This window comes from Rhipicephalus microplus, chromosome 5, assembly GCF_043290135.1.
Source record: "Rhipicephalus microplus isolate Deutch F79 chromosome 5, USDA_Rmic, whole genome shotgun sequence".
Classification (NCBI taxonomy): Eukaryota; Metazoa; Arthropoda; class Arachnida; order Ixodida; family Ixodidae; genus Rhipicephalus; species Rhipicephalus microplus.
In genome coordinates, this window is record NC_134704.1 from 55,293,590 (window position 1) to 55,310,360 (window position 16,771).

Here is a 16,771-nt window from a genome sequence, read left to right on the forward strand (position 1 = left end):
CTTGGCAGCAGCAAGCACAGGACCGGGTTAACAGGCGGAACATGGGAGAGGCCTTTGTCCTGCAGTGGACGTAGTCAGGCTTATGATGATGATGAGGGCCCCTTTAAGGATCCCCAATTTTTTTCTTCCCATTTGACAGATCAATACTGCTGATGTTCGTTTTTCATAACGTTTTCCCATTTAAATATTACCAACGTTCGTTCTCGCCACTCCTGGAAAGATATATTCTGTCGATCACCTACGACGCATACCCACATACCGCGTCCTGTAGTTTACGTATGTGTGCCCCACGCGTAGGGATCAAAGGATTTCACGACATACGCGACGAGATTTTGACACAGTTATTCATATTATTACCCGATATAGGCAACTAGACAGACAAGACAGATGGAAACGCTTAAAGTGCCCGCAATACGAAAAAAAGTGCTTCACATTTAAATACGGTCGTCATAAAACTGTCGTTTTGGGAAGTAAAACCTCTACAATCATGTGCAATCATGCTGGCAATATTCGGGTGGATGAATCCAAGGCCAGCATGTCACCCAGTGCAGCACCTATTCCTTTGTTGTCATTGTAGGTCAACACAAAAAACAATTTTTTAGAAATATAATCTCACACACAGTCATCTTATATAAAAGAAGCTCTTTTATTTGCAAAATGAAGAGGCCCAAATAAACAGAATAATGAAATGATCAATGAATAAATAAGAAAATGGATATTGACAATGAGTCAGCAGCTGCAGATTAACTGAGCGAGATTACAATGCACCCTTATCTTGGTGCATAAACAAAGAAACGTGGAGAGAAGAACACAGGCCTGAAGTTTCAAAAAAGTAAAATCACAGCTGAAAAACTAGATCCATGAACAACACCAAGACACAACAGATGTGATCGTTAACGTAGCAAAAAAGATTACAAACGCTTTAAAAGATCAAACTACGTAAAAATGCTCCTCTATCTTAAGGAGGGTGCATGGCTGTGGAATATATGCACTATCAAATGACGCTGCAACTGATGTCGTTCTCAGTGTAGCTCATAAAAATGAAGTTTACGGGGAAGATGACACCAAAGGTACTCCGATTCATATTAAAATGCTTGTTCCTGTATTACGGTAATACTGCCCACAAGTGGTGCTGCGCGTGACCCAGCTTCTCAGCGATGGCAGTGTAATTTCACCGGCAAATGGGTGAGCCCATCTTCAGCGTCTTCAAGTTTAAAGCTGCACACTTTGAGCCATGATGTTCTTCGGACGATGGCGTTCGAAAAAAAAAAAAAAAATAGCGGTGCTTGAGCAGACGCTGTAGCCATGAGTGAACAATGTATCATTACATCAAACGAATCCACCTGTACGTCTTGATCACACACTTACAGTAATCCCATTTTCATAGAGAATGAGCACCGAGCAACAAAGTCTCGACTCCAAGCAAGTACAAAAGCAAAGCGCTTACGCTATCTGCTTCATCTTCCCTTGTTTTGTTTTGCTCAGTATTTCACACGGTGCTGATGGCTTCAAAAGGAGACAACATTCAGGTACGGAAAACTACTAAGAAATGCGACAATGAGCACCAAAAACAAAATTAGAAGTTGCACTTGAAAGACACACACTTACAAGGAATACAGAAGAAGTATGAAAATTGTATGCACAAAAAAAAAGGCAACGCTTAAATTTTGATTACTGCATCTTGCAGTCAGCCTGCTCGTCAGTTTTGCCTTTCGGTGCCGCCTTAGCTTTGCCAGCGCTGGCTCGCTGAGCACGGGTCAGGACACCACTTGCAGGTTTCGGTGCCCCACCACTGGGTGCACCAGATGCCTTTGGTGAAGGAGCTGAAGCCGTTGCTGTGGCGGCAGCAGGCATGGTACTTCGAGCAGACGCCGCCTTTTCAATTGTGGCGTGCTGTCTCGGCTGCTGAACCCTCTGTGGACGCTGTAATGATATTGGTTCATTACCAAACGAGCCGAGATTCCAGCTACATTTGGTTACAACCTAGAGTTAAAGGTTTGTCATCACTACGTAAGACGTCACTATGTGAGACCAGCGATATAAACGTGTATCTGCATGACAAAATCAACTACAGCGGAATCTCTACAAGATTCTGCATGATACATTTTTTCAGCCTAATTAAGTGTCTCTTTTTATTCCCGACCATTGTGCTTAGCAAGTAATGCTCTTTTCATGCATTTATTAGGGTCACATTTTTGTACAAATTTGGATAATACGACCGTGAAAATGGATTTTGATCGGTATACCTCAAAATCATATGGTTATTATTTAGTATACTAGGTCAATTCGCGTTCCAACAAGCAATGATTGGCAGAATGTTAAGCCCCTTAAGCAGCAGCGTCCGGTTTGTGGCAAAAGGATAGCTGCCAGGCACTCCCCCAGAGTCCAATGCCGTGAGTTTGCGACCGATTAAGCATATTTTCCTCTTTTTCTCAATTTTCTTGTAAATATAAATTTCGCATAGTGTGCTCCATTTCATGTTCCCCGGAAAAACGTCTGAACAAGCTTCTACTGTATCAGAAACACTCGAGAAGCCCAAAAATGGGTAAACACAATCAGATGTGGCATTCATGGGAATTCTTTATGGGAGGCACAGCTATGACAAGGAGCAAAAAAATTTTTTTTAAATAGGTTGCAATCGACTACAGCTAGTTGATCGTGTGCTACCTATTGACAGCAGTGTGCTGGCCACGCTTTCTGCTGATTAGTAAGTTGAACGACGGCATTGGCTTGATGGGGCTGCACAGTGTGATAAGGTGGAAAATGACTGAAATACTGGCACAATCGCGAATTATTAGGCATCACTATCCATGTCAGGAGCTCACTCGTGGAACAGGTCGGCTGTTCAAAATCCACAACTGGCATTCAGCAATATTTCCCCCACAATGTGCACGAAAGAGCTACGTCAGATAGCATGGGATTGCGAGAAGTAAATGAAGTTACTGTTGAATTTCAGTATATTGCAATCACTGAAAGTAATTGTGCCGTTCAACCAAAACAAGTGCTCCAATTTTGTTAGTTTGGCATTACGGTAGTGCTTCCTCTATCAATCTTTCTCAGTAAACAGAATCGCTGTTAAATGGAAATTGTTCCCAGTCCAATCTCTCTGAAGGGAAACTTGCCTACAGTAAAATGCTAAGAAAGAGTGCCCCTCTTTTTCTCCCCTCCCGCCATTTTAATTTGCCCAAGAAGGTGAATGAAATAGTGAATGCATGCATATTCAATAAAGCATTCAATTAAAAGCATGGATGTGTGTTCATTATCTCTAGCAGCCCTTTTTCTACCATCTTGAATTTTGATCCATTACCGAGCAAGGGCCCTCCTTCCAAATTTTGTCGAACTATCTGTCACCAGGTTAGGGGGGGGGGGAGGGGGGTGCTGTTTATTAAATGCAAATAAGCAGTCGTCGGTGCCAATGCGTGGCGCCGGCTACTCCTCTGCTCTTGCATAACAGTCATCATTGCATATTAGATAGCAAACATAGGGCTATCCAAAGGCGCATAGCACAACACTTACGCACTGAGTCCAATATCGTTGGTTGAAAGATCTGTTAACACAAACAGAATTTGACAAAAAAAACACAAGTAATAGCGCAATTAAAATCTCCACATAAAACATGAAAGTTCACTAAAATGTTGTCAAAGGTGATAACGTCTCTCGGAAGTACCGCATTTTAGCGCGTATAACCCGCCCCTGCGTATAATCCGCACCCCCACTTTCAGCTCACCGAGAAAGAAAAAAAAAAAAATCCTTGCGTATTGCCGCACATTTGATATACAGGAAAGGCTGTACAAAAGCTACTGCTCAAGCAACATAGCACATATGTAGACAGAAAAAGCTTTATTTAGCAAGCAGAATACGCTGTCTGCAAGGCCAGTCACAATTCATTCACTGTCACTGCTCTCACTAGAGCTATCACTTGAGCCGCAGCCCTCACTATTATGCACAAGGTCATCTTCGGTTCCATCCATGTTGTTTGTGATGCAGCATTTCTTGAAACTTTTTCGCACCATCCCACCTGGAATGGTCTTCCATGCCACGACAATCCACTTGCAGAATGGGGCAATATCAGGCCTTCGGACTCGTCCTGACGGCGTCAAGTCGTAGCAGCCTTCAGCCATCCACTCTGCATAATAGCGCTTGACATGCGCTTTGAAGGGCTTGTTAAGCGACACATCTAGATGCTGCAACATTGACGTCATTCCACCGGGTATAACAACTAAGTCGGTGCCATTGCGTGAAAGGCGGTCCTTCACTTCTTCAGTTGTGTGGCCGCGGAACGAGTCAAGAACGAGCATGGACCTCTTCGCGAGCATCGCACCGGACCTCTTCTCCCATACCGTCTTGATCCAATCTACAAACAAGTCACTGTTCATCCACGCATTCTCGTGAGCGCGCACCACCACACCAGCAGGCAAATGAAGCTTTGGTAGAGTTTTCCTTTTCAAGATGACGTACGGTCGCAGTTGCTTGCCGTCGGCGAGGGCACAAAGCAAGACTGTGATGCGCAGTTTCGTGCTCCCGCCGGTCAGCACGCTCACCGAACTGCTGCCCGTCTTCTCAATCGTTGTGCCCAACGGCATTTCAAAATAAACAGGAGTTTCATCCGCATTGCCGATTTGCGAGAAAATGTAATTGTGCTGCTTTCGCAGGCCAATTACATATCTCTGGTACTTGAGCAGCTTCTCCTCATAAGAAGCCGGCAAGCGTTGGCATATTGTAGTCTGCCGTCCGATTGAGAGCCCTTGCCGCTTCATAAAGCGGTGCAGCCATCTGTGGCTCGCACGGAACTCGTGAGCTAGGCCTAGCTCCCCCGAAAGTCGCCGCGCTTCCACTTGGGCCATCTCGGTCGATACGGCGTGACCCCTGCTTCTCACATCTTCGATGAACTTTACTAGCTCCGCCTGCAGCTCAGGGTAGGCACCGGTCTTGGGGCCACGAAATGACCTACGGTCGCGGTGTGCGGCTTGTAGGTTCTCTTTCTTCTTTCTCCACAGTCGCACACAGGACTCGTCCACATCGTGCCATCTTCCCGCTTCGCGATTTCCGAATTCCTCGGCGACGGCGATGATCTTAAGCTTTTGCTGCGCCGTGAAGGCCTGCCGCCGTACGCTACTCATGGTGACAGAACAGATCGACTTAGGCTAGGCGAACGGGCCGAGATGTGGAGAACTAGCAGTATCAGCGAGGTAAAGAGCGCTCACACTCGGCGACAACTTGACAGCACTACCCCTTCTAGTACACTGTAACAGCACCCTGGAAACAACAGAACCGAAATGCATGCCTGCTACCGTGTCAAAAAGTAGTACATTAATTTACTGATAATATCTCTGTAGGCACTATAATATCTCATTTGCCTTGCTGAAATAAATACTGCTTTATTTATCATAAAACTTACCTTATTTATTATGGTACTTTTTTAGACAGCACCACCTTTTCGACAAGCCCTTTCCAAAAGTAAACATGGCGTCCGTGACGTAGGGACATGTGGAGGGTCACTGAGAGGCCGCGAACGTCCAAAAAATATACTTGTGGAGTGACAGTGAGATTTTACACTGAACAATCGAATTGTCTCTCCCCAAATGTTTTTATAAACCCTTCAACGATGCAAGCAAGCGAAACCAAAATCGGTTGCAAGCTGCCGGCTACTTGCGCAGCAACACGAATTTGAGGAAACCACCTCCATAGCCTTCCCTACACTAATAAGGGGCTTCACAGCAGAACACGCATAGCTGTGAAGCAGCACTATAGGAAAAACCCCGCGTATTATCCGCACCTCCACTTTGCCACTGAATTTTTTGAGTTTTTGATGCGGGTTATACGCGCGAAAATACGGTAGTCTCTTAAATATATTGCACTGTAACTGCAGCAAGTAGGTTTGTCACAAAGATTTCTCTGACAAAATGAAAACACAAGAATGTTGTAGCGAAACACACCGGTTAACAAACGCGAACACATTTTCTTTTCTGATTTAGTACTTTTGTGATATTTCTGTTTCCTCCAGAAAGTGAACTACTGGATGTGCAGCAGTATTTTGTAGGTTTGCTTTTGGCCATGGTCCTAAGATTATCGCTATTGAGGGGGATGCTTATCCAAAGAATTTTGTTTTTGTAAATGTTTCTTTCAGGTTCATCATAATTTTCACAATGTAGAAGAACTTGCTATTCGGGTAAAGGATAAAAGTGTCTTAAACCCCTTGATTGACTATCAAGAGGGGCTCGACATCATGGGCGTCAGCAGGGGGTGCAAAAACGGCACCTACCCTCTCAAGGCTCAACAGCCCTTTCCCTCAATTAAGCTACACTAGTGCTTCCCCCATCACCAGCTGGGATGCAACATTAGTTTGACCCCCAAGAAAAACCCTGCTGACAGACATAGTTGACAATAATTGTTGCAACTAAAGGAGAAAGAAGGAGCAGCGGGCACAAGCACAGGCCACGGGGCGCTGGCTCGCTCAGTTGTTCCGTTCACCTTCGATGCAGCCAGACGATCGGCTCAGGGTCTCCTTCTTTGTTTCTCACAGTAGTACCGCAAACAAAAATATAAGTCAAAATTTTTTTCTTATGAAAGCGCAATGAAAAAATGGAAAGTTGACCCTCGTTTCAAATACTGGTCATTGGCAGAAAAAAAATGTGGAAGTCTCACAACAATGGGCAGCTAGAATCGAAAGCCTCCATTGCCAATGTGAGCATCAGCAACGGCGCCGTTGGGCAAGGCTAGGCAAGGCCTACAGTGTTCTAGCAATGCAATTTTGCCTAGGTTACATGCTGTCAGTGTGCTGTTTTCTTTTTTCTATTTCCTTCAGGAATGAGTGGTAATTGATGGCAGTTTAGGATAGACCTTCATAAAAAAGTTGATGAGTATAGTGAAGCGCATGGCAACCTGGCGGCACAACAAGAATTCGGTGCATCGGAGAAAAGCATCTGATATCGGAGAAGCTAAAACCAGTACACTGCATCCTGCAGCAAAAATTTGAGCTCGAACTCTAGCACTGACGAGCTCGAAAGAGCTGGGTCCTTTAGGGACATTTACCACAAGAGAGATTACAAACGCGCATGTACTTGTAGAAGGAGTAACGAAAAAGCACTTCTTAATTATGATCTATGGATAAAGTACACACTCAAACCTCATTATCACGAAGTTGAAGGGGAGGCACAATTATTTTGTTGTATCCATTATTTTGTTATATATATTATAACAGTTTGTGGCAATGTATGCTCAGATGGGTGCACACCTATAAGCACACGAAGAAGGAAACCGCCTAGCGGCCCAATGTACCGCTATGCGACCACACGTACTGCGAAAAATAAACTCAGTCAAATCTGATTAATTCAAACTTTCGGGTAATTCAAACTCACGCTGAAGTCCCGTCAAAGCTATGTGTATTCCAATGGGCGAAAACACCCTGTAATTCAAGCGCGCAAGCACTTGCGATGATTAATTCGAACATACCGCACTCCAAAAATGCTCTCAGCACCATGCCCAATCCTGCAGCGGCACCTCTCAACGCTGTGCGCGAAGAAGGAAAAGTAGAAACGAAAAGAAAAGACTGTGGCGGATTGTTTGCTCTCTTTAAAATGCCGATCTTCGATGCGCCTATTCCCCGCTTCTCTCTTTTCAGTCTCTGCACGTAGAGACCCTTCTGCTTTCAAGGCCGCGTGCGGAGAGAGAGGAAAATGAAGAAAAGAAAGCTGTCGCAGAGAGTCCTTCTTTCTCGGCCGTGAGGGTAGCAGCGAAGACGCAGTCGTTGCCGTCTTGAAAGGGAAATCGCTGTGCATTGTGGCGCCGCTTCTCGGTCATGTGACCCGCTGAGCACTTCCTCAATCCTCTCCGCTGGCTGTGTGAGGAGGACGCCTCTCTCAGCCGTGCGGGGCGTGGCTGTAAGGTCGGTGTGGGAGTTTCGAAAGAGCCGCATCAAATGAATGTCAAACTCCGCAGAAAACGATATACTTAGCACCCTACGGTCGGTTTTTTTATAGACTATTTAGTTCGTTATATCCATTTACCGGTCGATTTTACTTTGTCACAACAAGGTTTAAAATGAATGGTTCTCAATGGAGTTTTCAAGGGGAATTTCATTCACTTCGTTATATCCACTATTTTGTTATATCCCGCTACGTTATAACGAGGTTTGAGTGTATTTTAGGAAAAGTGTCGATGCCTTTCCAGCGTTCACGTGTTTTTCTGTGGACACGAAGCATGAAAAATTAGACGGTGATGTCCAGTAACAGACGCGTCAGACATTCTAGCAGCACGCGTGCAGTTGTTAGTGAAAATTGCTTTAATTACGTGCAGTGCTACTCTTCAAACAAGATCTCAGCAGCGGTCCTGGAACAGGCGATGTCCAACCATAAAGCAATATAAGTAACGGCCCGCCAATGAACAGGTGTGGAGCGTGCGTTTCGCCATTGAGCCGACTTGCACAACAGCAGTTGCGTCGGCACATAGAATTGTGGATTTCTCGAGACGCATGCACAACCACTGTTCATTCAGCAGAATAATTCTAGGTAAGCTGTTGCGACTTTGGTGGCCCCGCAGACAAGCTTGTATACAATTTGGTGTGCCGGCGTCCCAAATCAAACTTTCGTGCAGTTTGGCCCGATTTCCGTTAATATCATAAAGATAGTGCCGTAAATCTCATTTGGCACACTTTTGCGCAAAAGTCGAATCACTGTATAAGGGTCTAACGAGTATTATTTAACATTAGACAAGAATGTGACACCGTACACCATGTTTTGTGAAGGTTCTCTGTGAGGCTTGCCCAAACGGTTTTGCGAATTTCAACATCAATGTAAAATGTCAGAATAGGTTACAATGTGACACCCGAACTCACCGTACGAGAAGCCGCCGCAGATTCCGTCCTTGGTCTGATGTTTGAGGAGTCTAGAGAGATAAGCAAACCACAGAGACGGTTACTTCAGGCACACCCACTACAGCACACGTATAGCATATTTTCTGATATTTCTTAAATTTCTAATGCCTGTGCTTAGGCAGAGTACTACACGAAATACACACATATATACATTGCTCAATCATAGCTCGCACCTCATTTTATATACTGAAGACACGAAAAATGAAATATATTGAAGCTTTGCTGTGATACGAGCCGATGCATCGCCTCGGCTAACATAAAGAAAAAAAATTCTCAGCCAAGTCAGTGAAGAGAAACAGGTGGCATTTTAGGTTGTACTTACAGTGTGCTGCAATGATCTGTTTATTCTGAATCATTGAGCACTAGTAACAGATTTATGCTGACAAAATGCTGGAATCCCATTTGGTAATTCACATTTACCTTGATATCACTGTTACAAAAAGTCATTTTAAGCTATCAGTGTGATGCAAATTATAATTTGCCTTTGGTGTTCGAACACAGATGTCACTTTCCAGTGAAGAACGAAATGAAAGCAGAGTACATGACAGCAGCGAACTTGATATCTAGCCAGCTTTTTTGAATACCTGTCTTCAATGCCCCTTCCCCCCAAAAAAGCGATTCAGAAGCAGGAGACCTAAGTGCTGGATACAATCAAGCTACTGATATTCTGCACTAAGCGGGCAATGCTGTGCGATAATAAAGCTAAAAATGTGCTCCACGAACAGTAAAAGAAACACACAAAAGAGCACACTAGTTAAGCATTAGTAATCGACTGTACCAGAAGAAAGGTTTAGCAATAATAAGAGTTTCTGCTCTCCAGAGCATCAAAGGTTAAAGGCACTCTCTCTCCTCATTATGTTCATCCACTGCGGCAACATAATTTTTTTTTCGCTTCGAAGACGCAAAATACTAGCAGTGTTCTTCATTCATGATTATATTACACTGTAAAAGCTGCACATTGCATAGCTGTAGATCTGTGCATGTCATCTTTATCTGCGGCAGCTATGTCGGAAGTCAATGCCATAATGTACAATCACTTAATGGCTCTGTCATTTCTGCAGGGAGTATATGCAACAATATAGTAATGAATGCACTTCACATTAAATAATTACCCTCGTGTCAATAGCATCGCCTGCTACTAATGACAAAGAGCTTAGCGGCTGATAATGTTTAGCGCATCAAAATACCCAAACCTTTCCTTCTTTCTTTGCGCATTGGCTGTAAGAAAACACTTTTGCAGTGAACAAATCAGAGTACAGTGTATTCCATGTAACAGAAACACGCTATATCGAAGCGAAGCAAGAAAATAAGGCTTAAGAGCAGTGCACAAGAAGCCATTTTAAGACTTGAACTGTGCCGTGAAGGGAAGTTCAACGGCTGGCCACACTAGCACGCTTACACACGTACAGAACGACACAGCGAAGTCCACACCGACAACACTGAAACCAGAGTGCACCAATGTGGCTACAAGTGTGCAGCAAGGCATGACGAAGCAAAAACGGCCAGAGTAAACTGTCACAGAGCATTCAGGTTTCTATAACAGGCTGCATGCATTTATTAGTCGATGGGGTTCAAGGTGTATTGCCACTAAGTTCAAAGCTATCAATGAAAAAATACAAAGTCGGAGCACTTAAATTTTGACCTATCGAAAAAGCAGGTCTCAAGAGCAGGTCCTTTGTCAGTTCCTTACAAACAAAAATTCGTAAAACTTGCTGATGTCGAGGAACATTACCACTCAACGTAACAACACAACTAAGAGCGCTGTGCTCTTGCGCGATTGTTCGGTTAAACACGGCAAACATATAAAGTCACGACTGAAATCATTTTCAGCATACTAGAAGTAAATTTTGTTCACAGACACAGGTTTCACAGTGACAGTTGAGAGGCTGCGATTCTTGCCAGAAATCTTTTGTTCTGTCTTTGTTTAGAGGTCTTAGACAATTCGCTTAACATCGAGAATGCGTATACCGATACACTGATTGATGGAAACTAAAAAAATATTGTGAACATGTCAAAGGCTTCATGCCGATGCTCCCTTAAAGGGACACTAAAGAGCAAAACGATTTTTCACGTATTAGTAAAGTAAAATTTCACGATCCAGAAAACATCACTCTTGCTGCGATATGATGCTTGGTAAGCGAGAAAATGGGCGCCAAGAAAAGATGGCAATGTCACCTTGAGTTTCCTGCACCAAACACCATAATCCGAAAATTTTAAGGCATCTACTGGGTCCTATGTAGCTTCCAATCAATAAAAATGAAGTTCTTTGTAATTTGTAGGTGCTATAGACTTAGCATACAAAGTTTAAGAAGGATTTCAGAAAATATTTTTTGAAATTTCCTACATCACGTGTGGAGACTCGGGTACAAAATTTACAAATCAAATTTGAGCATTGATTTTCTCCACTAATGATTAACTTATGAGAGTGAAACATACAGGATTAGAATTCTCAGTGTAGTTTGTCGATCTAAACCAAGTTTATGTTCCTCTTTAGAGTCCCTTTAACGTATGAATACAGTGAATGTGGGATACACTATAAATAAAAAGCTCTGGCTTCTTTTTTGACCTTCTCAGGTCATTGAACCACCTGACAAACGTCTATCCGTGGGAGCTTTATGTCAGAATATTACACGTGAGGCAAAGAATTGAACCCGTGACATAGCGTACAGTAGAAGACCGCCAACACCACTAAGCAACTGCTGCGAGTTGCACGAAGCACGCATGCAGCAAGATGCATCAGCATAGTTCAACATGCAGCACCTGCAATCATACACATTCTGTCACACCGCCTATTCTGTCACCGACCTTTGACCTTGCAACATTAATACAGCGTCTCATATACTACAGCACCTCATCAAATGTGCTTGCTTGCCTACATCATAATTTTTCTCTCAATGCTATGCAATGCCATGCGATATGCTGCGTGATATTTGCGACAACACTTGAGAAGTGCTCCATCAAATTTGACAACAATAAAAAAGCTGCTATGATTAAGTATGCATATGAAGTTTACTGCCATGTCATCTAGACATGCAAAGAAGCACTCCGAGCAATTCGAAACATGAAATTTGAAACAAAGTAAAGAAAAGTAATATTCCTTGCTATGCTGGACATCATGATACATAACAGTTGATCCTAATACAATGCTAGCACAAAATCAATCTTTCTGTTTTCCCTCAGCTGCATACTGCTCCTACATAAGGTACGTTTGCCTTAGCTGCAACAGCTCAGTTTCAGATATTCCTCAAATATAAAGGCAGCTTTTGAAAACCCGAATATCTCTAAAACCCTTCTCTATGCCCGCCACCACTGCCACCACCATTACCACTGAAAGAAGGGGCAAGCTGCACGGCACGAAACAGTTGACAGAGGCACAGCATCTTCAATGCAAGCACTAGTGCAAGTTCCGTGCAGCGCAGGCGAAGGTGCAGCATTCATCTGCAAGCAAGGTGCCGGCCTGCAGCGGCAAACCTACTGACCCCTGCCGAAAGGCGACAGTCCTAGAGCCAACTGCTTCCAAGTCCTCGTGTTTGGATGGATTTGGGGAGACTGCTGCGTCTTACGCTTCTCGGCAGCGTCCACCCGGGAGGCATCTCCAATGTTCTCTTTGTCCTCAGCAGACACCTGTGCTGCTGGACCCGCCACAATGGGTGTCACACAACGGCTTCCTCGAGCCAGCAAAAGGACTGACACAAGTTGGCAACTTGAACTGATAAGCACAAAAAGCAAGATAGAATCGCGCAACTGCGCCTTTCAAGTCTTCGCGAAGTGTCGCGTAGCACGTGATCTTATTATAAGCTGGGAACTGACCAATAATCGTGTGCTATGCGACGCCAACAGGCAGAAAAATTGTTCCACACTTACCGTCACAGCTAATAGTGTTGCTGACAGACACTCCCATGTAATGCACATATATAGACCACAAAGTGGACAAAGGGATGGCCGTTGTTGCAACTCAATCGGTAGAGCATGGGACGCACCATTCAGTGGTGGCAAGTTCAGTCCCTGTCAGCACCAAGTTATCTTTTTGCATACTTCCCTTTCTTCCCACTTACATTACAATTATTACTAATAATATCGGGAATACTTTCCTTTGCATCATTGTCTGTTTATTTTCATTGACATTGTGTATAACCACCTAGTGCAATTTCCGTGGGCAAGTGAATTCCATTTTCTTATCAATATGGCACGACTAACTGGGCAATAAATCAGATATTTTGTCATAACAGCATAGTTGCTATAAAATGCAATAAAGCTTATTCAAACATTGCCACTCATTCTAAATTAAGCTTCCACAACCTTAGCCAAGATGTTAAAATTTGGTAGATCGTGTTGCACGCCACGGAAGGTTATATACTAATAAGTAATTTTGTCATATAAAACCTGCGCCCTGAATGATACGCAAAAACATTTCTGCAAATGAAACCCCCCTATTAATGCAAAGCAAACTTCCTTGCATAACTGTAAAGCCCTACTGTGAAGCCACCTTAGTAGACCAGAATCGGTTCTGACAGCGGTGCCCCTTCCCCCACCCCAAAAGAGCCCCAAGACAAGAGGGAAGGGGGAGGGTTAACGGGAGACACTGCGTCAAGTCTTCTGCATGCAGTGCCACTTAATCTAACATTGCTTCCCTTTGGCCACATTAACCTAATGCACAAACAAAAAAACTTACTGAGTTAACCAGTTGGTCTCATGGCTGGCATAAAAATACCCGTAACAAATCACACTTTGCTTATTGCTCGGAATGTGCAGCACTGAAAAAAAAAAAAAGGAACTGCAATACTTTGTCCATAAAAAGCCCTTAATAAAGTAGATGACTGGGCTTTACTCTGTTTTGTATACATAGGGTGCAACGCTGTGGAAGGTATGCAAGAAGTTCGGCCAGCAAAACGTATAACTGCGTGCGTCTCGTGGTCGCTAGCGTCACGTCGAATTAATGCCGGTGCATCCTTGCATTTCTTTGTGCTCCCCTTTGGCGCGACTGGCAAACAGAAGATAGCAGGGAGGGCACAAAAGAACCCGGGTACCGAACGACACTGTGGTCCTCCCCTGCACTGATAGTGAAAGTCTAGGTGGCTGCTATCATGACTTACCCAGAGCAGAGAGCCTGTATGTGACGTCACGTGGAAATTGAGCTATACAGCCCCATAATAACAAATTTTCAATGGCATTTTCGTTTGTAAGCCACAAAATATCTTGAACTACTTATAACGAAAACAATACTCAGTTATTAGTGGTAAGAACATTGAACTATTCTTCCCTGCGAACGCGTCAACCACAAGAAGTTTCGCTAGTTTCCACAGTGTTGCACGTGGTGTTTGAAACAGAGTACAGTTGGCTGTGCATACTTAGGGTCAACAGCACGAAAAAAACACGACCACAGACAGAAAAAAAAAAGGAAAAAAATTGTCCACAGACAGAAAAGACGCTTGTCCACGGACAGGAAACAGACTCATGTCCTCTGTTCCCTGTTTAAAAGGTCTTCTTTGCATCTGAATCCAACAGGCCAGACGCAATATCGATGCAAACGAACCTTAAAATGCACCGAGTGATTACGAGAACTAAAATTTGGGCAAGTTTTGTAAGGATGTGTTTTTGAGCAGGTAGCACAAAATACGAAGAAACAAGTGAGGAACAAAGAGTTTATATTTTAGATTTAAAAACTATATGTGATGTTAGAAAAATAATCATATATTTGAAATCGGCATGCAGATATATATATACAAGAAAGTTTCATAAGAATTATTAGTGAACATTTTTTTTTTTTTAATTGGGAGAGGTATGTACTGTGGTGCTAAGATGGGAACAGCAGAGCTGGAGGCTTAGCCCTCCTCCTTCTCTCCCTCTCATTTGCCTTTACCACCCCCTTGCTATACTACAGTACACATGGCTATGCAATGCCTTACACTCTCCCCTTTCTCCCTCCTCATTTTCCTCCTCACTATCACTGCTCTTTCCCACCCTCTTGCTATACTATACCACTCATAACTTTCACTCTTTCACACTTGCTCTCTATTTCTTGCTGTTTCTCTTTCTACATTCCTCTTTCCATCTTTTTCTCACTCTCTGGCCCATAGCAATGCAGTCATACGGTTCTCAAAAATGCTTTTTCTGCTACCACACTTGGATAGACAAGTGGTTACTTCGCTTAACTTTGGAACATGCGTACCCGGTTGTGAATCCCGCCTCCACCAGCAATCTTAATTCATGTTATTTATTTCTCCTTCTTTCCTCGGCTGCTCCTTGTTAGGGGCGAAGCTCCTAAAGGCGTGGGTCTGTCCATCCCTTGTATGTATGCATGTATGTATGTATGTATGTATGTATGTATGTATGTATGTATGTATGTATGTATGTATGTATGTATGTACGTACGTACGTACGTATGCATCTGCGTGACCGCCTATACTTCCATCTTGGCCTGCTGCTCACTACTACATTCTTACAAACGTCCCACTACGCCCCATCACAGACCCACCACTTCACCGATATCATGAAGCAAATACTGTCGAGAAGTAGCCATTATGAAATGCAATATGGTTGCGTACTTGCATCCAAGTGCGCGTTAAAGAACCGTAGATTGTCACACAGTGTCCATTTCTTGTTTGTACATGACCACCTATAATTCCAACTTTGCGAACTGCCCACTACTTCGTCCTTGCAAACATCCCACTCAGCCCCATCACCGATCCACCACTTCACCGACTATAAGGCCGTTATAATGAAGGGGAAACAAGCGATGTATATAGCTACCGCTAACAAATAGTAGAATTTCTTGTACAAATATATACAGTATTTATATATATACCGTATTTACTCGATTCTACCGCGCACTCGGTTGTCACGACGGAAAAAAAAAAGTAAGACATCAATTGCAACGCGCACTCATTTTTCTCGTTGGCCCACACGATCACACCACTCTGGAAAAAGACTCCTTCCGGGAGCGTCTTCCGTTTAAATGAGGTACGGGGGAAGCTTGTGCCTATCTGACGTGCAACGGAGCATTGCCGTCTCACTTGTTTTACCGTGGCCCGATGTCAGCATGCGAACTTGCTTTGCCCCCTTCTTCTCGACGGTTGTGGTGCCAGGCATGTCGAAGTAAAGAAGTGTCTGATCGGCATTTCCGATTTGCCCAAGCAGGTAGCCATTGTGCCGCAAGTTAAGGACGAACCTTTGAAAACTGTGAAGCTTTTCTTCGTACTCTTCCGGGAAGTTTTGGCGCATGCCCGTTCGCTTTCGGAGGGAAAAGCCTTTCCTCTTCATGAAGTTAGTTAGCCAGCACCTGCTCGCTTTGAACTGGCTCCGCGTTAGCCCTTTTTCTAAAGCTAACTGCATAGCCTGCACTTAGAGTAGCTCTGTCGTCACGGGCCGCTGTGCCGCTCGCTGCTCAAGCACATACTCGGCGAAGCCTTTGCGTGAAGCCTTTGCGTGAATCTTTGACAATCTTCTGCTTTTGTTTCCGCCAGTCCCACACGCACGTTTCGGGAACTCCGAACGACCGCGATGCGGCCCGATTTCCGTCTGTTTCGGCACACGCGATGACTTTTTTTTTATAACCGGCATCGTGGTGCACTCATCGAGTTTTTGGAGTCGGCCCTTCCATGCCGTTGATGCTAATGCACACTAAGATGACGAACTCTTCAGCACACATAAGAAATGCCGCACATGGGAAACACATAGGCAGAAATGGCCGACGCACCACGATGCCGAAGCACGTAGGAAACGGCCATTTCAGAAATGCCGATGGCAATAGAATGACCGTATTCATTTTTTTTTCGCACTCGATTTTAATGCGCATGCGATTTATGAGCTCTCTTAACCGTAAAAAAAGGTGCGCGTTAGATTCGAGTAATTACGGTGACCCTCCAGCACTTCGCCCCATTCATTATCATTCACTCCGTG

At 44.0% G+C, this 16,771-nt stretch overlaps 1 protein-coding gene across 6 annotated transcripts in view; it reads right to left on the reverse strand.

The window, feature by feature from the left end:
* Positions 1–627: 627 nt before the first annotated feature.
* The window catches only part of LOC119174526 (uncharacterized), a 92,329-nt gene continuing 76,185 nt past the window's right edge, over positions 628–16,771 (reverse strand). For 2 of the 6 annotated variants that reach the window (XM_037425468.2, XM_075895498.1), the window contains exons 17-19: positions 12,352–12,504; positions 8,834–8,883; positions 628–1,923 (exon numbers count right to left, since the gene is read on the reverse strand). In XM_037425468.2, coding sequence (XP_037281365.1) covers positions 1,672–1,923; positions 8,834–8,883; positions 12,352–12,504 — 455 coding nt within the window. In that variant the 3' untranslated portion in view covers positions 628–1,671. Of the gene's footprint in view, positions 1,924–3,323; positions 3,548–8,833; positions 8,884–12,351; positions 12,505–16,771 lie in introns of those variants that run through there. The other 4 variants (XM_037425469.2, XM_075895500.1, XM_037425470.2 and 1 more) reach the window with 4 other exon arrangements.